The sequence below is a fragment of the Diadema setosum genome, chromosome 8 (assembly GCF_964275005.1).
Source record: "Diadema setosum chromosome 8, eeDiaSeto1, whole genome shotgun sequence".
NCBI lineage: Eukaryota > Metazoa > Echinodermata > Echinoidea > Diadematoida > Diadematidae > Diadema > Diadema setosum.
Window position 1 is genome coordinate 33,860,173 of NC_092692.1, and position 23,860 is coordinate 33,884,032.

Genomic DNA, 23,860 nt, shown 5'->3' on the forward strand with positions numbered 1-23,860 from the left:
TGTTCCTGCTGCAACACAGTGAAGTGGTGCTCGTCCTGTTCCTACACACCCAGTTACTGCCATTTCTTATCTAACATGACCAGGTAAACATTTTCCCATCATCAATACTAGCTTTATTGATATTTCTAATTGAATGTTTTAAAATTGCCAGGCATGTTTATTTTCTTTTTTCCCCCTTAACTGAACAGAAACATAAAAGTTAAAACTTCAGAGAATCATCTAGCTTTACATGTCAACAACAACAACAATAAAAAGGTCACACTCTTATGCCTTTACAAGAAAAATAGAAATTTATTACTACTCCCATCTCAGTCAAGTCCCATCTTTATTGCTTTATAACCACCTTAACCAGTAAAATACTAAATGTCTGAATGAGAAAATTTTAAACTCACTTTTTATGCTGTATGATTTTAGTCAAATAGAAATTGCCATTTTCTTTCCAGCTGTATTCCATATTTATTTCCTTCACTTAGTTTGCTGATGCGACTATTCCTCCAAGGTGTTCAGTTGTTGCTATTTCTGCTGTGTTACACTCAGACGGTATTGTTCCTGTCCCACAAAGCCAGTTGGTGCTGCTCCTCTTCCAAGACATCCGGTTGATGCTGTTCCTGATCCAAAACAGCCAGTCGGTGCTGCTCATGCTCCAACAAAGCCAGCTCGTGCTGTCCCTGTTCCAACACAGTCAAGTGGCGCTGATCCTTTTCCATCTCAACCAATTAGTGCTATTTCTGGTCTAACATGGCCAGGTGAACCTTTTATCATCATCAGTACTGGCACTATCCTTATGATATATCTAATTGAATGGTTTAAGAATTGCCAGGCATACTTAATTTCTTTTTCTTAACTGAGCAAAAACATAAAAGATAAAACTTCAGAGAATCATTTAGCTTTACATGCCAACAACAACAACAACAAAAAAAGGTCACATTCTTACATCTTTACATTAAAAATACATTGTATCACCACTCATATCTCAGTCAAGTCCGAACCTTTATTGCTCTTCAACCACCTTTAACAGTAAGATACTAAATGTCTGTATGAGAAATTTTTGAACTCACTATTTATGCTGTATGATTTAAGTCAAATAGAAATGGCATTTTTCTTTCCTTTTCTGCTATAGTCCATATTTAGTTTATTTACTCTGGTAGCTGATGTGGTTACTGCTCCAAAATGTTCAGTTGGTGCTATTTCTGCCGTATCACACCCAGATGGTACTGTTCCTGTCCCAACAAAGCCAGTTGGTGGTTTGCCTGGTCCAATAGACCTTGTTAGAGCTCTTCAAGCAGATACATGTGTTATCATATTATATACTCTCTCTTCAAATACTAATTTGGATTGATTTTTTTTTATTATCTCCTTAACCTCTGCAATGCATTTGAGGCTGAAATGGTAACAAGGCAGAAAATCATTCTTCCAATTTTAAGTCACATCTTGAAAAATATATTATTTCCATTAGCCTTTCTGTGATTTTTACACTGCATCGATTAATTTGATTCTCATAGCAGTAACTTATTATGGTATGACAATAACATATCAAAGTTCATCATATCAGAGTTAAAATTATAATTCAAGACAAGATATTTGTTCAATCCCAATTGATATAAGTAGTGTAAATGCTTTTTTTATCACACTTCTGTTACTCTGGGAACATTACTAGTGAACATGGACATGCCAAAAAAAAAAAAAAAAGAAATGAAATCCCATATGCAGGTGACATACCTAGGGCATGACAAACCTCTCATCCATTCTGAATGTGGAGGAAAAAAGAAATCTGAATTCTGGCCATTCCCAGTTCTTTTTTCAGTAGGAAAATCCTATTTTTTGTGATGATTGTATCACACACTCATGGGAAGTGCTCTTCCTTTCCTACTTTAAACCCAATCATCCCAATGGATTTGATCTGGGTGATGTAAATGTGAGAATTTGTATTTAACAGATATTGAAAAGGAATTTGCAAAACAGTGATTTGGAATTGAAGAATTCAAGGTATAACTGGGAAACATTTTTCCTCCACCGATATTCCAATATTTCTAAGTGAAAAAAAAAATATATAAAGATGAAAATAAAGTCTTTCATAAAATCGTGAGTCGTCTAAATTGTCCTCACATATCATAACCAGTAATGTTTTCTTTTTTTTTCATCATCACGATTGCCTTAACTTAGTAAGCAAACACATGGTTTCTGTCAATTATCATGAAGTTTTCATTATGATATTTCTGTTACCATGTAAACGTGATAGTAGATATAACGCAGTATGTAACAAGGAGAGAGGTCTTTTGAATTTTTGTCTTTTGTCCTTCTTGAACATCACTTCTTTGACTTTCTTTCATTTATGACCTCTAGGGAGACCAGTATATGTTGTATATTGGTACATACTGTTTCTACTCAAAGGTTGATTAAATCCAAATTTCGATGTGGATTCATCAATGCAACAATACCAGTAGAACAAGTCAGTAAAAGTTTGAAGGGAATGGGATGATTCATTCAGGTTATGAATTTTTGAAGTTTAGATCTGCTGCCACCTGATGAGAAAACTATACAGATCGTGACAGCCAACTTTGCAACCAATATAAAGAAAATGTAAATAAATTCAAGATTTTTTTTTCACTTTTCTAGTGTGAAAGAGCACCAGAATTACTGGTAAAACTTTCAGAAAGAAGGGGAATGATATTGCCGTTGACATATATCGGTAACATGTTGAGGGAGTATGTTCTTTTCATGTGAAAGGAAATTTTGTGAAATTTTCTTTTTATTCTTTAATACATTGTCTTCCATATGACATAATGGTCTATGGTCTCCTCATCCATTGGTGGTGGCACCGAAACATTAAAAAATCGATACTTTTTTGTAATAGATTGTCTGATTTTTCCTCAGTTTCAGTCTTTATGGACAGGCAGTGAAAGAAATACGGTACACAATGTATTCCTGATTGAACTTCGACATAAACTGTTGTAAAAGAAAGAAATCTGTAGTTGAATATTAAATCAATAATTTATCAAACCAGAAAACTATTTAAATTATGCTGCATGTTTATTTATTTGTATGTGTCTTACTGTGTTAGAAATGACAATTGATTATGTATTTGGTTGTTTACAAGTGAGAACCACGAGTTAATGGGAATGGTGGCAGCTTAATTTGATGCATAACAGTAATAAAAATACGATGTATTGTTTATTTGGTCCTATTTTTGTTGGAAGTATAGGCTTCAGAAATTTGGTTTCTCAATCACCATGCAGTGATAATTTCTCTTGAATTACATGTACTATTAGTAATGTGTTTGTAATAGTTGTGTGTGTGTGTTTGTATGTGCGTGTGCGTGTGTGCGTGTTTGTGTGCGTGTGTGCGTGTTTGTGTGCGTGTATGTGTGTGTGTTTGTGTCTTTTATTATGAAGCCAGTTGTGTCACCACTGCAGACTTTTTTGCATTTAACATAGTAAACCTATTATCAGTCTTTTTCTACCGGTGTATTTGTGTAAAGTTCTGGTGATTAGCATGATTTAACATTGTGGAACAGCGTACCAGACAATGTTCTTCCCATTTCCATTCCATGATTTTGCGAAAAGACTAAACTTGCTCATATTAAATCATCAAAACACACGATACACAAAATTCCATATCTTCAATGCAGCGCGCCGCGCGCGCTGCAATTGTTTCTACACAGCGCACACGCGCGCGCAGTGTTTATGCGGTTTTTCAAAGAGTCGAATCGCGCCTGATTCGACGCTTCCACGTTGCGCGTACTCTAATTTCGTTTTGCCGAAGAGTCGAATCCGCGTACATAGGTGTATTTTGCCAAAACGATGGCATTCCGAAATAACAGGGTATTTCTAACTCGTCGTCATTGCTTTATTCCTTGTCTAGGTAAACTGTCCATTGTCTTGGTGTTTGTTTACGACCATCCCTCTCCTACAATGTAAGTTTTGATGCAAATTTTGCCGTCGGCGTACCGGTTTCAGACGGTTTAAAGAGTAGCAAACTTCAAACGTGTTTATCTCCGAAATGCGTTTTACACTCCGGCGGGCTGATTCGACGGTTTGTAAAATCGCTGACGATATATATATATATATATATATATATATATATATACATTTCCATTGCACAGTATGTTTACTAGCATCCGTGCAATGGAAATAACTTCTTCCATTTTACGTCTATAATGTCTATTGTCTACAATGCGTCTACGATCATAGCGTCTTTGCATGGCTGCAACTCTATCACGTCAACTTAATTTCGGTGACATGTAGGAAAAGTTGTAAGGGGAGATGTTTGTATAGGACTGTATTAGAAAGAATGATGGTTTTAACACAAGATGTAAACAAGCAAAAGTAAAAGAGGATCGAACTTATTTGTATACAGAAAAGTCGCTTAGGTAGTGCCTGGAAATCACGAATTGGTGCAGACTAGATGATTTGCTAGATAAATTATAAGTTATTGGTTTTGTAAAGTCAAAGGAATTTCCCTTCTAATGAGATATAAGAATTACTTTGGTTTCTATGACGAATTAAAACAAAAAGGAAACTGCATTAGGTATCATAAAACTAGGAAACTGCATTAGGTATCATAAAACTGTCTTTACAACAACTTTAGGTCACGGGGACACATCTATTTACACTTCGTCTGGATCGCACTTACTCAGTTCGCAGTTCGTGCCATCCCAACCCGGGAGACAGTCACAAGAGTAGGCATTCAGTAAGTTGTTACACGAGCCTCCATTCTGACACGGGTTGCTTGCACACTCGTTTCGATCTGCAACATACAAAACGATACCACTCAGTCATAAGTATGCATAGAATAAGACTCTACCATATTGAATCATGCGGTATGTATATCTCAATGTTATAATGTAATATAATTATACTCAGTACATGTATATATTTCCCCTATATTTTGTCACTGCTGCTTATCCTTACTTGTATGTAAGGCATTATGAAGATTGGTGTATTTGTGAAATAAGCAGATAATGGCAAGAACACAGACATCAAGCGTAACTCTCACCCTCCAAACACTAAGTACAATGCGTGATGGCTTTGAGAAGAAAAAAGAGACAATGAGTATATTGTACCAGACAAAATGAGATTATCAGGGGCGTTTTAGAGAGATGAACAGACACTATAAGCTTTGCTTAGCAGTTGTTAAGAAGGCTATACCAGATACTGAAATAGACAGAATCCTTACATCAGTGTACATTACGGAAAGTAGAGTCCTTGGAATCGACGATTTGATAATTTGGTAGCACAGTCAAAAGAAGAATTAGAATGCCATGAATATTGTCAAAATGGAACTAATGAATGGTGAACAGACCAATGATCCTTCTAGGACATAACTTACCGACGTCACAATTCGTAGACTGCCACCCAGAGGCGCAAGTACACTGGTAACGATTCTCGAAGTTGTCACATGTCGCCCCGTTTTGACAAGGAGAACTTAAGCACTCATTGATATCTGGGAGGGAGAGATCAAGCATGCAGTCAATTTCAGCTCAGCACGGTATACATAATGTTCAGTAATCTAGGCATGTTCCGAACAGACAGTATGCAAACTAAAGTAAATGATGCTATAACAATTCTATCCAATCCAAATTCATCTTGCTACATGACAAAGTGCCGATTTAGTACAGACGTATATGTTTACAGTAATGCTTCCATTCGATGAACGCATGGATCAAAGCAGTTCAAATTATCGACTCTTCGACTTCATGGGATAAAAACTAGAGACAACATGACCAAGTAAATTAGTCATTGAGAATCATTCAAAGTGTTCCCCGACGAGTCATCTAGGTCACGTGACTACTGTGTTGCCTACGCAAGACTCTTTATTCGTTGTGAATGCTATAGTTTCTTTACCATTTTCGAAGACGCAATTATTGTTTGTTATTGATTGCTCAAGAAACATTAATGGCACTTACAGCACATTATTCTCCCATGAGGCATTCTCAGACAGAGCAAAGAAACTGATAGAGGATTACGCCTTTCTAGAAGGATTAACAATTGACGATAATCTTTTTTAAATAGGCCTACCTGTCTCACAAGTGGTTCCAGTCCAGCCCGCCTTGCACACACACGTGTAGCTGTTGAGGCCGTTGTTACATGTCGCTCCATTCTGACACGGGTTGCTGGAGCACTCATTGTAATCTGTAGAGGTGATTAGATAGTCATTTTGTATCAATAATGATTGGGTATGTTCTGTTAATATTTTATAATAATAGTAATTATCATCATCATCATAATAGTAATAATAATGATAACATAACTTGGTTAAGTATCTTTTCGTGCTATTTTAGTTTTTGTTATTAATCTGATTTGACTGATTTGTTTATCGAATTTTTATGTTTTTCCATTTTATCAAAAGCCAAATGTGGATACAGATAAATTAGAGAATCTATTAATGAATATGAACCTATAGTAAATGTCATTATAAATGATGGAAAAGGGAAAAACTAAGCAACGCACTAAGCATAAAAAAGCAACACATTAAGTAATGTAATTTCATGGAGTGTAGGTCGTTATTGTACTGAACTCGGTATGCATACACGTCCGCAAAGAAGCATCAACTCTAGATATGTTTCAGGTTTTTAACTAAACTCAACCTTCAAAACCAACCGCCACGCGTCATTCATGACACGCACAAGAACTGCTCCATGATCTCCATGCTTTTTTTTCCCCTTACCGATCTCACAGTGCACTCCGATCCACCCGTTGTTGCACACACACTCGTAGCTATTGACGCGGTCAACGCATGCTCCCCCATTCTGACAAGGGTCACTGGCACACTCGTTGATATCTACGTGCAGCAATTAAAAAAAAAAATGAATATAAATTCTTCCTGAAAGTAGAAATAAATGTTTAAGCAAAGAATTGATTTGAAGGCAAATGACAACGTTCATTGCAAGGGAATGACAATATACTATCCTTTTTACATGTATTGAAATCACCAAAGTTTGTTGAGTTTTATGATTGATAAAACCATAATCTCACTGATCAGAGAAGGTTTGCAATGACACAGAGAAAGCCTACAAGAAAAGCTTTCTTCGTAATTTACCATGGAGTTTTTTTAAATGCTCCATATACAGATGCCCGCATGATGTGCAAGGATGTAGCTTTGAATCGAGGGCTACTTCAACTTACTTATAATCCTATTACAACAAATGAGTATACAGTACAGTGCGGTAAAATGACAGTAAAATGACTTACCGGTTTCGCATAGAGTTCCCGTAAATCCGGCCATGCAGTCGCACAGGAATCCGTTGATTTGGTCGATGCAGTTGGCGCTGTTTTGACAGGGAGTACTTTCGCACTCGTCAATATCTGTTTTGCACAAATGAAATTTATGATAATGTAAATAAATTTGACTTATTCATAAACATCGTCACGTACAGACCGCTACGTATAGTCGTACAGACCGCTACGTATAGTCATACCGACAAAGGTTGAAGGATCAAACTGCTTTACAGTTACAAATTCGTCGCAGTACGTTCAAATAACATTGAGATAATCATTATAACAATGAACTTATTGACTTGCGAATACAAATCTTGATTGTCATCATGATATTATGTGCCTCTTGGTCAAAAATCATATACTTAAGTGGCAGTAGATATTAAGAAAACACTGAAATGGCCGACTACATCATCCAGCAATACCTGAATCAGAAAGATGGAAAAATACATAAAAGTGAAAATAATGACGCAAGAAACTTGGGAGGGTGTGGGAGAATGAGTTTATTCAAGTCTCAGCATAAAGAAAGGAAAATAGCACACATGGAATAGCCATAGAAAAAAATAAACGCGATGACAAAGAAGCGCAAATGAAAAAGGACACAGGTAACATAACGAGAGAATACACCGTGGGTAATATACAGGAGTGAAGATGCTTTCTATTTGCTTCATGTACAAAGCCCATCGACTTCTAGAGTAAAGCTATTCTACAACAATACATAGCATGTAAAGAAAAACTGACGAAGATGAACTCGCTACATTTTCGTATTCTCTCAGATCCTCTTCCCCTCTTTATATCTCATGTTCTACATACCTCTCTTCCTTTCTCTCTTAGTTCTGCTTACACTTAAAACTCTGATTCATCAAGGGTCATGTTCACAAGCTGAGCTAGAAAGAGCAAAGTATCGAGAGTTTGAAAGAATGTGGTGGCCGGGTTTATTCGAGGCTTTTCCGATGACGAAGTTGACACTTCTTGTTTCAAAGTGCAATACCTGAAACCCATATATAGGCAAACTAGACAGCAACGATTCAAAGAATTGATTCATGGTATGCAAATGATTTGAGGGAATAAATGAATTCAACAGAGATAAAGATCTGCAGGATTTTTTTTTCTACTTACATGACGTCTAGAGAAAGCAAGCTTGCGACTGAAGATAACTATTGACAGAAAGCTGCATGACAATGATATTCAAACATATATGCGATGACGTGTGTGATGCAGAAACAAAGGTTCATGGATGGGGAACAATATCTATCTTTTAAAGACCCAGTAGCATGGGGATATCATGGAGTGGGATTGCTTGGCCTGGCTCGGACATATTCGAGAATCCTCGTAACAAAGTGTGTGCAGCTTTATCACTGATCTCTATAAGTATACACACAGAGCCGAAGAATCTCGAACGGGGTCCAGCGTTACCAATGTCAATGCATGCGCGTATTCGCTGACTGGGGCGATTCGTGGTTTTCAAATGTACCCCGGTGGGCAGCGAATGTAGATCGATTCAGTCGCGCTACCCATGAAGCCCCACGCTACCAGGCCTTTAAAGCAATAGAGTGGGCCTACTCCAAACTCGCGGGAGGGTGAAGAGAAAATATCACACAAAACTAAAGATAAGATGAAAGGAGGGGACATATCTGCTGGGATGAATCACAAGTTTTTCGCTAGCAAACCCGTGCATAACGGCGAGGGGGAAATAATCTACCTGTCTCGCAGTTTGTTCCCGTATAACCTGCCAGACAGGTACAGGAGTAGCTGTTTACAGCGTCCGTACACTGTCCACCATTCTGGCATGGTACCTGTGCGCATTCATTGATATCTGGAGAGAAAAACATAGGGAATATACAGTTGACATTACAGTGCCAGTACCAAATATAATCATCGTTATCATTGCATAGGAATCACCATCAGTTTTGTTGTTTTGACATTTATTGGTTAGATTAGCAAATACATCCAATACATTGTTAAATTTTTGTTCCAATATATGATTTACATTTATTATCTAATGCAGAATAATAGTTGGAAAAACAACCAAACCCTTACGAGTGTCTCCGTCATAATACGGTACCTTGGTTACATGTCGTCCCGGTATACCCTGGTTGACACGAACAGGTGTAGCCATTGACCAGATCGCCGCATGATCCACCATTAAGACAGGGGCCACTTGCACATTCATTGATATCTGAAAGAAGGAGAGCAATAACAGATACCAAATAGATACAACGAGTTTGAGTATTTCCATATCAACAGGGCTAACGCTTGGCACTGCGCCATCCTGTATGATATAACACAACAGATGCCAAATTTTTTCGTCTCATGAATGAGAAAAACTGAGATGATACAGAGATCAATAGTACACCGACTGTGTCCTCAAGTGCAAGCATTTTCTCACCCCTGGTTTATCAGTTGAGCACGTGTATTAATACTTACTTTGGTCACACGTGTCGCCTGTCCATCCCGACGCACAGGCGCACTGAAAGGCGTAGACAAGGTCGTCGCAGATACCACCATTTCTGCACGGGTTGCTTGCGCATTCGTTGATATCTGTTAGATATGATAACACCGGAGCTTTGATTGGTTATGTACCGTATGACCCGAATTCACACAGACAATTTGAATCACATCCACAAAATCCAATTTAGTTCATACGGACTAAAACAAGCGCATGAACATTGCACATGACTTATGTGTCAGCGTACATTCATTATTCTGTTGAAACACGGAATTTGTTATACGCGCTTATCACAAGAATAAAATTTTGCAATATCCGTTAGCAGGTTCGGAAGTCAAATCTTTTTGTACAATGCGATCATTTCGCTAAAGAAATAAACAACATACTTGAGTTCTGGACACCTGTGATCTTCACTGAGATATTTGAGAACTTACTCTTTCCGAATTACTATCTATATTGTGATAATTGGAAGTATATAGAGACATGACTGTTTTTTTAAGTATTGCAGATATCGTTGAAAGTAGTTTACATCAGCGGCATTAGATTGCAAGTGCCTACCATATTACAAGACTGTAGTGCGAACCTGTAGAAAGTGGACTACAAATTCAACACACACACACGTGACATAAGCATTGTTTTATTTGGTCAGTGCTGGGAGTAATGCGAAATCTTACTTTCGTTGCAAGTGGGTCCCGTGTAACCTGGCTGACAGACACAGATGTAGCTGGCGATGAGGTTGACGCAGTCTCCGAAAATACATGGTGAACTCGCACATTCATCGATATCTGGAGCAGAATAAGCAAAAAAGATTAAGCCTTCCAAATACTCCTGCAGCAGAGCAAGATCATCGCAATATTGTTGAAATACAAATAACTTAAGGTCCAAAAGAATCATATTCAAAATAAATGTTTGGATATCTTTGGTGATGTGAGACAAATCCACAATTATTCTACAAAAGCCCCATCGGCACCTTGGCACGTGTGATGTGAACACTGGAATAGTGCAAATACATGATACAGAAACAATCTTTCTTATTTGAAATAAGTATTTTATCAGTATATATGCTTTAGAGGTTGCAAATTTTCAATCGTTTCAGGCAAGATGCAAGGTTATTTCTTTTTGTTTCAAAGCATGAATAGACACGTATATGCAGAGTTGGAAAATAGTATAGGGAAATTGTTCCTAAAGTCTGGTCCTCACTTGGAATGTGAGAGGTATATAATGGCGGATTCATAAAAGGTAACCATTATACATCATCTAATTAAGGTACTCATGGTCATAAAACGTTCTGTCCGCAAGGCGTGATCAGGAAAACCAGATACTCTTGCCGACTTTCGACACAACACTGGTGATGGGGTGTACAACTACTCACCAGAGTCGTGACGTAAACATAATGATGTAGAGTAAACAAGTGTATTACCATTTTCGCAATCGAATCCCTGGAACCCGCTGATACAGGTGCAAACGTATCCGTTGATCAAGTCCGTACAGGTGCCCCCATTACGACAGGGATCGCTCAGACACTCATCGATCTCTGTGTGGTAGGATCGATTAACATAGAAACCGTTACCATGGTTACGGCATGCACCGATAATTTCCGGTAACTACAACCACTGGTCAATCGACAAACAAGCTCTCATGGTGTGTGTAAATAACGCGTAAAATTGTGCTTTGACCCCGTCTGCATTTCATTTGATTGGAAGGACAAGCACCGACACCGTGACGCTGTTTGAACATCGCTGTGCAAAAAAGGACCATCACCGTACATAGAGAATGAAATAAAAGACCACAGAACTTTGAGAGAGAAATCATCACTTGAAGAAACGAGGATCGTGAGAGCACAACAATTCAAAACGGTGCACGTTGCTCCACAGGTCACATCTTGCCATCACACAGTTGAAATACCTGATATTTTCGGTACGAATGGCAAAGAGTGAATTGACTTTGTATACTCTACTCAATTCTTACAGTTTGAGCTCGACGAAAATTTAGAATAACCTTCCTGTATATTCTCCACTTTGTATCATAGCATGGATCATAATAAATCGTCTTTTGATGATAGTAGATTGATCAGGATAAGGCAATGTAGCAGATTTGCATGCATGCGAAGGAGAGACACTAAGCAAAATTATCTACAGCAATAAACGCAAGAAAGAGGGGGAAAACCCATCTACGCTACCACTACAAAACAAAATGTAAACAGATCACGCTAAATTATATCCAACTACGACTACTTCTAATTCTAATGGGCCTATAAAGAAAAACGATGCATGAAGCATAATTAAGAAAAGAGAAACAAATAAAAAACAAAATGGTTTACCGAAAGCACGAGCAAAATGCTACATCATATATTCTAATTCTACGAGGAAATTCATTCATTTAAATTGCAAAGACAGGCTGGCAGCGTACTACGGACTATAAACTACACGAACTACAGTGTATGCACAAAGCTGAACGGTATTCCGTTAAGTCAATCTCTTTGTAACAAAATGACATGAGTAGCGTGTCATATTCGGGTATCGCAGAGGTATTAACTAAATCTTTATCAGGTATGTAACGTGCTGGACTTAATGCACAAAAGCTCTTACCTTATAGGACGTTTCCCACGATGTATGCTCTCCTTTCTTCTATCATTTCGCGATTACTTGGATCGATTGTTTTACCTAGTTCTAAATTTCCCGATCATATGACGTACGTGTGGGTGTTCCGTCATGTGTTTTCTCTACCTATGTCATGAGAAATCTCAGTGTTTGAAAGACTATGCAATCTTCTCAGGACTGCTAAACGATCAAGCGGGGAGATTGTTTATTTTGAAAGTACTGCAAGTTGCTTAGCGCCCACAAAATTGGGTGAAGGTGAAACGCGTGCATCACTACACTGTCATACACAACACAACGTCACTCAACACAGAGCCACAGCAACTTGGCTGTTCCTCTCTCGCTGCTTGTGTCACTTGCAGATTGTTTCATTCTTCCACGTTCAGGACATTCCTTCAAAATCAAAACGAATCAAACCAAATCACATCAAATAAAACGAAAGAAGTCCTGCTTATAAAAAAAAAAAAACATTCGATGGTATATAGTAAAGCAAGAAATTCATCAACTATATCTGCTCTGTCAAAGAATGCCAGGTGTATGCGGGCATCAGTACTTACCGATCTCGCAGTGCGTTCCCTCGTACCCGCTCTGACAGTTGCACGTGTATCCGTTGACCCCATCCATGCACACGCCTCCATTGATACACGGGTTGCTGATACATTCGTTGATGTCTTTGAACATGAAACGTGATACAAACATGAAATACACAAACTTTGAGAAGCATCACATATGAAGTAATCAATTCAAAGCGCTGGATGTTATCCCGCTTATTCGTTTTTAAACTCGATAGTCGCAGTATGCTGCTTGGAAAGCCAATAACTTTCAGCCTTGATCAATAACACAAGGGATAAGAGTGCAACGAATTCCCAAAAGCTACACCCAAAATGAGATAAAGCATTATCCATAAAATGTATCAGCAGTCATGAGACTCTTGTAAAATGAGTTACTACACCGTTCTAACAACAACAACAACAAATCACCGGAGATTGTCCTTGCAAGGGACACCGATAGTTTATTATTCAGTTATTGGCGAACTCAGAATCTATCATTACGTGTGATTTTTTTTACTTAATAGTCCCCCTCACATTAGGCCAACATCAAATAATTACATCTACTGGAAACAGTGGTCTCTGAATCAATAATTATTTACCTTTGTTTTTCATTTGATTAATTCCAAAATGAATATTCAAACATTTATTTTTGTTCGGTTATCAGGCTATACGAAGCGATATTCTGAAGAATATGTTTAGATTTGTGTGTGGAGATGAATAAAAATGGATTTTCTATAAATGACCATAAGACTTACTCTGGTCACAGTTCGTTCCTCTTTCAGATGAATTCCAAATCAATATCAAAACATTTATTTTTGTTAGGTTATCAGGCTATAGGAAGCGATATTCTGAAGAATATGTTTAGATCGGTCTGTGGAGATGACTAAAAATAACTTCTCTAGTGGCTATACGACTTACTCTGGTCACAGTTCGTTCCTGTCCATCCATCCTGGCAGGTACATTGGTAAGAATTTCTGCCGTTATAGCACGAGATCGCATTCACGCACGGGCTACTGGCGCATTCATTAACATCTAAAATAAAAATAAAAAAAACAACAGTTGACAGAATAACTATATCATTATCGTTATAAACATGAAATGTGTGATATTTTCTCATGAAGAGCATGTTGTTTGAGATCCTCGCTAGCAATGAAGTGATAATGGAACATTAAACAAACGCGGCTTCTCATAAGGCACTCATTTCCGCGACTATGGGATTCCGTACGTCCAAAACATCTGATCATAATATTCAGTGTCTGGCTTCACATAAGGAAAATATTGGTGTTTTAGCGATCATCGTAAAACTGAGAGTAACTATAACTTTTCTGTTTTGATCTTGCATCTGTAAGCGATAATCTGTAAGTGTCTTCAACAGTCTAAATGAAACTGAATGATCCATGGGTTCTTTTTTTAATTCAACTAACCTACTTATTATTGAAACTGATTAACAAATTGCCCTATATCGACGTATAGATAAGCACTGCACTGATCAGTGTTGGAAGTATTTCATGAATTTTACTAACCAACTTACCAAGGTTACAGGTGTCGCCTTGCCAACCAGCAGTACACGTACACGTAAACATGTCGCGACCGTTGACGCAGCCCGCACTGTTGAAACACGGGTTACTGGCGCACTCGTCATAATCTTATCATTGAAGATGAAAAAACAGCAACAACAAACACACGCACACACACACACACAAAGACAAAGAGGGATTAAAAAGAAAAACAAAATGAAAGTCCTGTCATATCAACCAGACAACAACAAAATGTCGTACGTTAGATATGGACTTTTGAGAATACAAATGAAGCTCCATTGATATGCTGTCTATCATATACTGGTCTTTAAAAAGGGGATAACTCGTTCTGAATGAGTAGACTCTTTCTATAGGAACAACTTTAAAACGAGGAAAATTGCCTTTAACTATTATTCAAACACACTAAAAGTGACACCTGAAATTAGAAGTCACATAAAAAGGCATCATTCTTTTCTGCAATGGTAACTTAATTGACGCACTATTTCAATCCAAAGACTGATTATAATAAGCTTTGATGGCATATACATTGTAGTATGTTCTGATGGTTGACATCAAGGGAAGGTATTCGAAATGTGAAAGACACTGTCTCACTATTCCGTCTTTCACAAAAAAAAAAAAAAATGACACTGCAATTATTCGTGATATTTGCTCTCATTTTGATGAAGGTCACATATCCGTGATAGTTTTCGATACAAATGCTATTGAAAAACCGACAAGCCATAAAATCAAGAGACAATTCTTTCGAGGTTTATTGCAGCAACAAACATGGAACCCATATTACCAATATCACAGTTAATGCCCTGCCATCCCGACGTGCACTCGCAGCTGTAGGAGTTGATGCCATCCCTGCACACCCCAGAGTTTCGGCAGGGATCACTGGCACACTCGTCAATGTCTGAAATGAAGACAAATCAAAACCAGTTTGCTTTACAGTATAGAAAATATATTCTATCCCCTGCCTATTGCAACCTTTCGGGAGGGAAAAGTATGTGGTTTTCAGTGACGTATAAAAAAGACTTTCGGGCATTAGTGATTCGATGTGAACGGTTTTAGCAAAGAAAGTCTCCATTTTACACAATGTACTTTAAATTTGTTTTAAGCCGGCAAAAGATTTTCTTTTTCTCGACGATCCACACATTGGCTATACACTATGTACATGACCACTTAAACTGTGAAAAGAGTCTGCTGAAGGCTGAAAGGTCTGCAAATGCTCTAAAGAAATTCACGTCTGTCTGATTACATGGAAGTTGGAAACGGGCTGAAATTACTCTGTCCGTTATCCACGTTGATTCAGTAAAGTAATACCGAACTACATGACAAAATATGTGTACGTACTCTTCGGTGAATGGGGTGATTATGATTGCACGAACAATCAATGGAAATATTCTAGTCTGTAGGCCCACTTACTGACTTCACAGTGGGTACCAGTCCATCCGTCCTGACAGACACAGGTGTATCCGTTAACTTGGTCTTGACAGTTCCCCAGATTCAGACAAGGTTGGCTGGCGCACTCGTTGGTATCTGAAGCCAATGCAATTAAAAGAAACGTAGAAGAACTTGATTAACTAACAGTCTACGCAGCTACATAAATGCAGATAACATATACACGCAATAAAACTCAATACCATTAATTCAGATTTTTTTTTTTTTTTACATCAAGGCGTGTTTTACTGCTGTTATGTAGAAAAAGAATGAAACACTAAAGCATGTAACTTGAAGTGTTTGTTGGTTTTTATTGTTTCATTTGTCCACCTGAGAAGATGTCTGGATAGCCAATATTCAGCTGCTCTAGCTGGTCTTCCATAGGGTCGAGTGGGATGTGAGGCGGGACCACTTCACCGGTGATCCACTCTGCTCTTTGTGATATATGAAGAGGAATCCTTTAGGCGCATGAGCTATGACACTCTCACACACGGGACCTCCAGTTAATGTCCTATCCAAGGGACAGAGTGTTTTGCCTTTTACTAGAGGGGACGGTATGATTACACACAACATTGCTCAGCTAGACTCGAAAATCGAACCCGGGTCCTTTGGATTTGGCGGCAAAAACCGTATATACCAACTGAGCCACACTTATAGGAAAACTTTGGAGAGCATGTTAAGGTCTAATGATTCTGAAAAGAAAAGAGAACAATCGTATTTACTTATGCGAAAATAAGAAGGACAGTCATGCGACATTTTCTCTCTGGTAAAGAATATCTAATGAAGAAATTGTTACTGTTAAAGAATATCTGATGTCAATATTTGGTCACCTTGAAAATGATTGAAACCGGCCATGTCAAATAAAAAAGTAATGTGCATGCACAATGTAAATAAAAGAAGCGTGGGAATGACAGATAGCTGGAAACCCCAGAATCAGCGTTGATTGTATTCCCAAAGGTAGGCCCTATGATTTGATGGGCGAAGGAGATGTCAAGATATTCTCGAAAAGAAAGGATAAGTCTTACCAGTTTCGCAATGCGTTCCCTCAAACCCCACGGCACAGATGCACGTATAAGAATTGATGTTGTCTCCGCAGGTGGCTCCATTCTGACACGGATCACTGCTACATTCGTCAATGTCTGTAAATCGAGATAAAACATTAACAGAATCACGAAAAATTATCGAGGCATTGTAGCAGTACCTTTTTTCTTTCTTTTTGAGTCAACAACATGATAAGATTCGGATGACATTTCTGTCTCTCAAAGTGGACATAACAGTTTGGATATATTACCAAAAAACCGAACACTAAGTACTAGATACTGGAAAAACAACAGCAACAACAAAAAACAAAGGTGAAACCTATTTACTGGTCGTAAAGAAAAATAGAGTAGATATTAAAAGGTTTGAAACGAAATGATGTAGGGTGGAGCGCTGCTCTGTAGCGACAAGTTCGCATGCATGAGTTTGTGTCTGTCAATTTCTTTTTTTTAATCACCATGTTTTGTGCTGTTTTGTGCTGGAAGTGAACGTCACATACACGTCAATATGTTTGTTGGACAAGTATATGAACGTGACTATGTGTAACCGTGATATGAGTGTCTCTGTTCTGTGAAAGTCGATGTCAAACTGAAGCCAATATCACACCGATTCGATATGACCGCCATTTTCTACTACAACTTGCCGAGATGCCTCAATAATCTGAAGCTTAACTCCGGACCTACACGACTGAGAGACCCAGAGAGTCTACAGAAAGAAGTTAGAAGGCTGTTTTCAATCGAACCACAACAATCACTTGGCCTGAAGAAGTCCACAGGGGTGGACGAAAGCTAGTCAGCAAGTCAGTAAAGGTTGATAGAAGCCTAAATCACCTACTAAACAGCGAAGATAACTGGATTATTCTAACAGAGAGAGAGAATGTGTTTGTTCATGAGGTGAATCCGAAGAAACGCGTCGATGAACTAATTCCTTAACCTGTTCGATAACGACAATTTTCATTACCTGACTGAAGAATAAATTGCGAATCTGCTTTATATAATCCCCCAATCACCATTGCAGAGCATGAGTTCCGCACACGCATCAAGGACTGGTGGTCAACCATAGGAAATATCAAGCGGACCGGATGGTATCAGCGGGCACGTCCTATAAAGCTGCGCGTCACAGCTTGCTATCCCGTTTCACATGATATTCCAGATGTCTATCAACGAGATGACCCTGCCTAAGTGTTGGAAAGAGTCCGTCATTACGCCAGTACCAATGGACAAAAGACCAACAGTCAACAACGACTGACATCTGTTGTTATATATGAAGTGTCTGGAAAGAATCGTACTGCATAATCTCATGGGTCCTCTTCGTGAACACATGGATAGATACCAATTTGCGTTTCAATGTAAACGATCCGCCATAGACGCAGTGCTCACTCTTGTAAATGCATTGTAACAACATACAGACACTTTGGGATGTTTTGTAAGGGAAGCTTACGTGGAATTCTCATCCGCTTTCAATACGATGTAGTTGTATAAACTGATTGAAAAAACTCAAACAGTTGAATGTAAAACCATCCTTGATTGCTTGGATATATGATTTTCTTCATGAGGGAATGCAAAAAGTGAAAGTTAACGATACTATGATGAGTTCATAGTAAACTCTGGTGCTCTCCAGGGTTGTGTACTGTCACCGAGTCTATTCATTTTGTAAACTAATTACTGTATTTCAAATGATCCCTCAGTGCACATCTTGAAACATGCTGATGATACTGTAACTGTTGGTTTGATTGAACAGAATGAAGAATGACGCATATAGAGAACATATTGCAAATTGTTGATGTCTAGTGCAAAGATAATCGTCCCGTATTGAACTCGTATTGAACGAAGGAAATTATTTTTTATTTCAGAATGAAGAAAGACCTTGAACCTCACACATCGCCAATTGTTTAATGGGGATCCGATTGAAATTGTACAAAGTTATAAATATCTAGGCACTAAAATTGATGATCAGTTGAACAGGGAAGAACAAACAAAAGCTGTGACTCTGAAATGCAGTCAGAGATTTTACCTGAAACTGAACTGAAACACTTCAATGTGAATGAAAAAAAAAAAATCCTTTGGCTTTTTTTTTTTTTTTTTACACATCAGTATAAATCCAGAGCATAATTACCCATGACAGTGTCGTGTGGTTCAGCAATGTGAAACAAAAGGACTTGGTAAAAGTGCACAGAATTGTAAAACAGGCAGGAAAAGTAACCAAATCAGATTTGATTCAAACAAAGTTTGTAAAGACAAGGTTGTGAAAAAGCCCAATCCACTGTAGCCGATTATACTCACCCGGCACTCAATGAAGAATACAACATGTTGAGAAGTGGAAGGAGATTAAAATCAATAAGATCAAGAATATTTCGTTACCTGAACTTTTTTTTTCCTTATCCCATCCGGTTATCAAATCATTTGTAGAATTTGATATAATATGCACTGTGTTTTGGTATCCTCAAGACATGGAAAAAAAATCACCCTTGTCAATTCAGTTTCAATGTTATCACACGCTGTACTCACAGTTTATATCTGGGCTTAATAGGATATACAATATGCATTTTGTTGATGGATTACTGATGATGATGTAAGATGTGTTGAATGATATTTTCTATGTTTTGTAATGTTGACAAATATGATTTTTCTCAAATGGTCTACATGTCATTGGAATGTTGTTTTATTGTGCATATATATATTTCTGTTGTGTGTATATATATATATATATATATTGAAAGCATGTGGGTGAAAGGAATATTGTGATAATGATAATGAATAGATTTGTTGAATTAATTACTTTGAATGATAGGGCTTAAATTTATGGTAATTTACAGGAATGTTGTAATGATGAGGTTGGTGAGAAGGTATGGATTTTTCTTTTTGGATAGTTAATGACACTAATTTTTTATTTTTTTTTTAAGTATGTATGCAAAACAAAAACAAAATGTGATATAGAGAATAACCGGATTTTTTTATTGATTGATTTGATCGACTGATAATGCTGTATGGTTAAGGAAGGTTTTGTAGGCTGTATAGCCGTAGGTTGTAGGGAATATTATAGATTTGTGTAGTTGATGATGTTTATTTATATGCAATATGTTGAGAAGTTGGAGAAGATTGAATCTGAACAGAGTAAGGGAATATTAATGTTTATGTATTTTATTTCATCCGGTGATGACAAATGAATGATTTGGATTTTGCATATTGTACCCCCAAGACACGGAAATAAATCACCCATGTTAGTTTTTGTTGTATTTACAGTTTAAGATAAAGAGATATTAGTAGGTCGAATGTACTTTGAAAATTGATGTTGATATATGATATGTTATATGTTATTTTTCTGCTTTATAATGTTGCCAAAGCTATGCCTCTCTTATGTCTTATATGTCATTTGAATGTTATTTATGTAATTGTTTGTTTTATTTTTTGTTCTGTTAAGAGCATGTGAAAAAAAACAAATTTCCATGATCATGGAAAATTAAAGAAATGAAATGAAATATAGTGATTATGCCACAGCGATAGCCTATAATTTCGGATATTTTTTGACAAAACACTGCCATCAAATAAATGAAAAAAAAAATGCATCAACAATTTTATGATGGTTAAACAAAAATGTCAGCAAAGTCATTATGACCTGAAGGACATCACGTTTTACACCACTTAGATTATTTGCATTTCATTGCATCGGCTTCTGTTGTCCGCAGTCATATATAGTAAACATTCAATTGTTTCAGAAGTCATAGGCCCCTCTGTGGGTAGTTATCCTCTACACTTATTATTAAGACAAATTCAGCATAGGGGCTTATACTTAGATTAAGTACTCCAAGAACGTTTTTGAACGTATTGAAAAGCAAAATGCTTCATACACGAAAACATGAGGAATGAAATAAAGGAAAAAGCTGTATACTCACTTAAATGGCAAAAAGTCCCCTCCCATCCAGGTGCGCATGTGCAGACGAATTGATTGATCTGATCGTTGCACGTGCCACCATTTTGGCAGGGGTCACTGCTGCATTCATCGATATCTGAAGATAAGAACAATTTATGACATCTGAATGGTAAAGTATTATATAGAAGGCAATGAAAAAAAAAAAGGAATTCTTCCCCCGTCAATGAAAATGCTACGCAGATATTTTTGACACTCTTTCTTTCTTTCTTTCTTTCTTTCTTTCTTTCTTTCTTTTTCTCATTTTCTTTATACTGCAGATGCGAATTATTTAATGAAAGCAATCTGTTTATCAAATCTTAGATTTTTTTTTTTATTGTATGCATCCACAATGACACTTGTTTTGCTGATCCAAATGACGGTTTAACGTTTGGTTTTGAAATCACATATCAATTCCAGACACATCTCACCTTTTTGTTTAATCCACACATCGGAACTACATTTGTACATGTCAGTTACACTCATCATATTGATACAGACTGAGATAACTGGCGATGACTGGACGAAACATATGGAATCATCTTATGAAGTTCATCGCATGACGTCATATTGCAGCTCTCTATAACAATGAGACGAATTTTGAGTTCTCTAGTCATGTGACCGCACTCACCTAATTCACATCGGTCACCCGTGTAGCCTGGTAGACAAATGCAGCTGTAGGCATTGACGAGATCTACGCAGGGTGCTCCGTTCAGGCACGGGTTGGAACTACATTCGTTGTAATCTTTCGAATGCAATGTTACAACAGACAAAAAAAAAAAAAAAAAATGAAAACACACTAGCAAACACGGTCAAAGTACATGCAGGGTATTCTTATAAAGTTTGCTCGAAATATAGGTTACTTTCCTCACAAGAGAATTCACGGAGTTTTCCAAAACAGGTATGTACTTGTAATATAACGTTGAAATTGATATTATTTAATAGGCAGATAGTGCGCCGTAAGTGTAAGCACTGCTCTCATTGAGGGCCTCCGCATCATTTATCATTACCATAGCATTGCCGCGTACAGTCCAGTCAATCGTAATAACTCACAGCCAAACAAAAAACAAAACAAAACAAAACAGGATATGTTGTTTCATGATTCAAGAACCTCGTCAACCACATCACAATGGTCCAATACTGAAGATACTTATCTCCGATCCTGTGGAAAAGTATTAGGCCTATAGGTGTCAAAATTCCACAAAGGTTTTAAAGGTAGGGAATCCCACTTGCATGCCTTAAATGAAGAGTTGTATAAATACAGTGGTATGTTGAAGAGAATATCATTTTAGAAACTCCCATAAAGTATTGAAAGTGGAAGGTAACATTTAGTACATTTTATTGACCGTTAGATTTTGAATTGAATTTTTTTCGGGGCTCACCGTAAATTCCAGTACATTACTAGGCTACCTTTGCAGACCCATGCACTGCATGTGTGTCCATCATGTATATTTTGTGAAGAAAGTTCATCAAAACTTACAAACATTTCTATATACATTCTTGCCACACACTCTATATGTTATTACATTAGCTCTTATACTTTTAGATTTGTGTTTATAGATAAAAAAAATACAGAAGACTGCAACAAAAAGGCTTAAGTGTGGCTGACACACAGAACTACTGAGTAGTTGAGTTTTGTGCATTATTCAAATTGTAGATAACTGTTGACTTCCAAATTTCTCAGCAGTGGCCTAAACAAGTCCCCTGACGTTCATATTTAATGTTTTGCTGCATTTTGGGAGGTCTGTAAAAGATATCCCCTACCTTTAAAGAAAACGAGAACATCGCCTCCATGAAATAGAATATCAAAATTATGTTACTGTATCTAGGGGATCACTATGAACTAGGCTCTATTGTGTGCTATTTTGTGATTCCTACAACATCTTTTACATGTTCGGATTTTTTTAAAAAGTTGTATGAATAATGTTGTTGCTGTTTTAATGCCTAATGTAGAAATAAACTCAATTCAATTCAATTCAATTACATTACATTACATTACATTACATTACATTACATTCAAAACATTAGTCAGTCAATCCCATGATGACTTACCTATATCACAATTGTCCCCGAGCCAGCCCGAGTCACACGCACATGTATATCCATTGATCCCATCTGTACAGGTTCCTCCATTTGCGCAAGGGTTGCTACTGCATTCGTTAGTGTCTGGATGGACAAGCGTGATAATAATGTCATTATACTGTACGCATTGTATATTAAAAGAGAAGCGATATCCTCTTCCAGTTCAGTTTATTTCAGCATTTTAATTTAGATACAATATGTAACAGAATTCAGCTGACTGTTATTATTGTATGAATGGTTTCATTACACACTATGGAGTACAATCATATATAATGTAGGAAAACATATAAATACAAAAAAAGAGAGATAAAGCAATATCTAACTGAAGATACACCATCCGGGAGGGCACATTTCGAGGAGATAATTTGAGAGGGAAAACATGGTTGTTATTATATCCGCTTTTGTTTTGTTTTTGTTTTTTCGTCCCAAAAGATCATTTTCTCAACATGAAGCTCCTCAACGGTAAATGAAAGTCAGAATATAAACTTGTACACTTAAAGAAAAATATAAAATCATAAGTTCATATAACCATATACATTGTATAAATTTATCAAGAGTTTCATATCTCGAGTTTAGCAATAAGATGGATAACTTAATAGTACTATTTTGCTTCATCATAATTATGATGGAACCAACGGAGGCGTTAATTGGTGGCAAAGCATCTTTGAATTTAAAATGGCTGCCCATCCAGAGCGCCGAATGTTCGACTTACTTATTTCACAGTTGTCTCCTTCCCATCCCGGCGTACACTGGCAGGTGTAATCAAAAGTTCCGTCGAAGCACTGGCCACCATTCTGGCACGGGTCTGACGCACAGGAATCCAAATCTGTAAAGAAGGAACCGATATAGTCTGCATACGACACATCTCTTCAGAACTTGCCTCTCATTACTTTGTATTATCTTTACCCATCTTTCTTCAATTTCTGAACTTTGATAGTCCTTGCTTCATATATTTTACAAACAGAGTCATTTTGTCGCTATTGTATACAATCATAATGTACATATATACTTTTGTATATTCATCTTTATACATATATACGTCAGTATATTACACAAGCAGGTC

The 23,860-nt window shown here is 37.3% G+C and overlaps 1 protein-coding gene across 1 annotated transcript in view; it reads right to left on the minus strand.

The window, feature by feature from the left end:
• Nucleotides 1-23,860, minus strand: part of LOC140232215 (uncharacterized) — a 62,423-nt gene that overhangs the window by 32,917 nt on the left and 5,646 nt on the right. The window contains exons 4-23 of the mRNA XM_072312351.1: nt 23,510-23,623; nt 22,768-22,881; nt 21,347-21,460; nt 20,702-20,815; nt 16,797-16,910; nt 15,757-15,870; nt 15,131-15,244; nt 14,343-14,456; nt 13,730-13,843; nt 12,818-12,931; nt 11,084-11,197; nt 10,338-10,448; nt 9,642-9,755; nt 9,280-9,393; nt 8,917-9,030; nt 7,191-7,304; nt 6,667-6,780; nt 6,018-6,131; nt 5,329-5,442; nt 4,633-4,746 (exon numbers count right to left, since the gene is read on the minus strand). Of these exons, the coding sequence (XP_072168452.1) occupies nt 4,633-4,746; nt 5,329-5,442; nt 6,018-6,131; nt 6,667-6,780; nt 7,191-7,304; nt 8,917-9,030; nt 9,280-9,393; nt 9,642-9,755; nt 10,338-10,448; nt 11,084-11,197; nt 12,818-12,931; nt 13,730-13,843; nt 14,343-14,456; nt 15,131-15,244; nt 15,757-15,870; nt 16,797-16,910; nt 20,702-20,815; nt 21,347-21,460; nt 22,768-22,881; nt 23,510-23,623 (2,277 nt within the window). The remainder of the gene's footprint in view (nt 1-4,632; nt 4,747-5,328; nt 5,443-6,017; nt 6,132-6,666; nt 6,781-7,190; nt 7,305-8,916; nt 9,031-9,279; nt 9,394-9,641; nt 9,756-10,337; nt 10,449-11,083; nt 11,198-12,817; nt 12,932-13,729; nt 13,844-14,342; nt 14,457-15,130; nt 15,245-15,756; nt 15,871-16,796; nt 16,911-20,701; nt 20,816-21,346; nt 21,461-22,767; nt 22,882-23,509; nt 23,624-23,860) is intronic.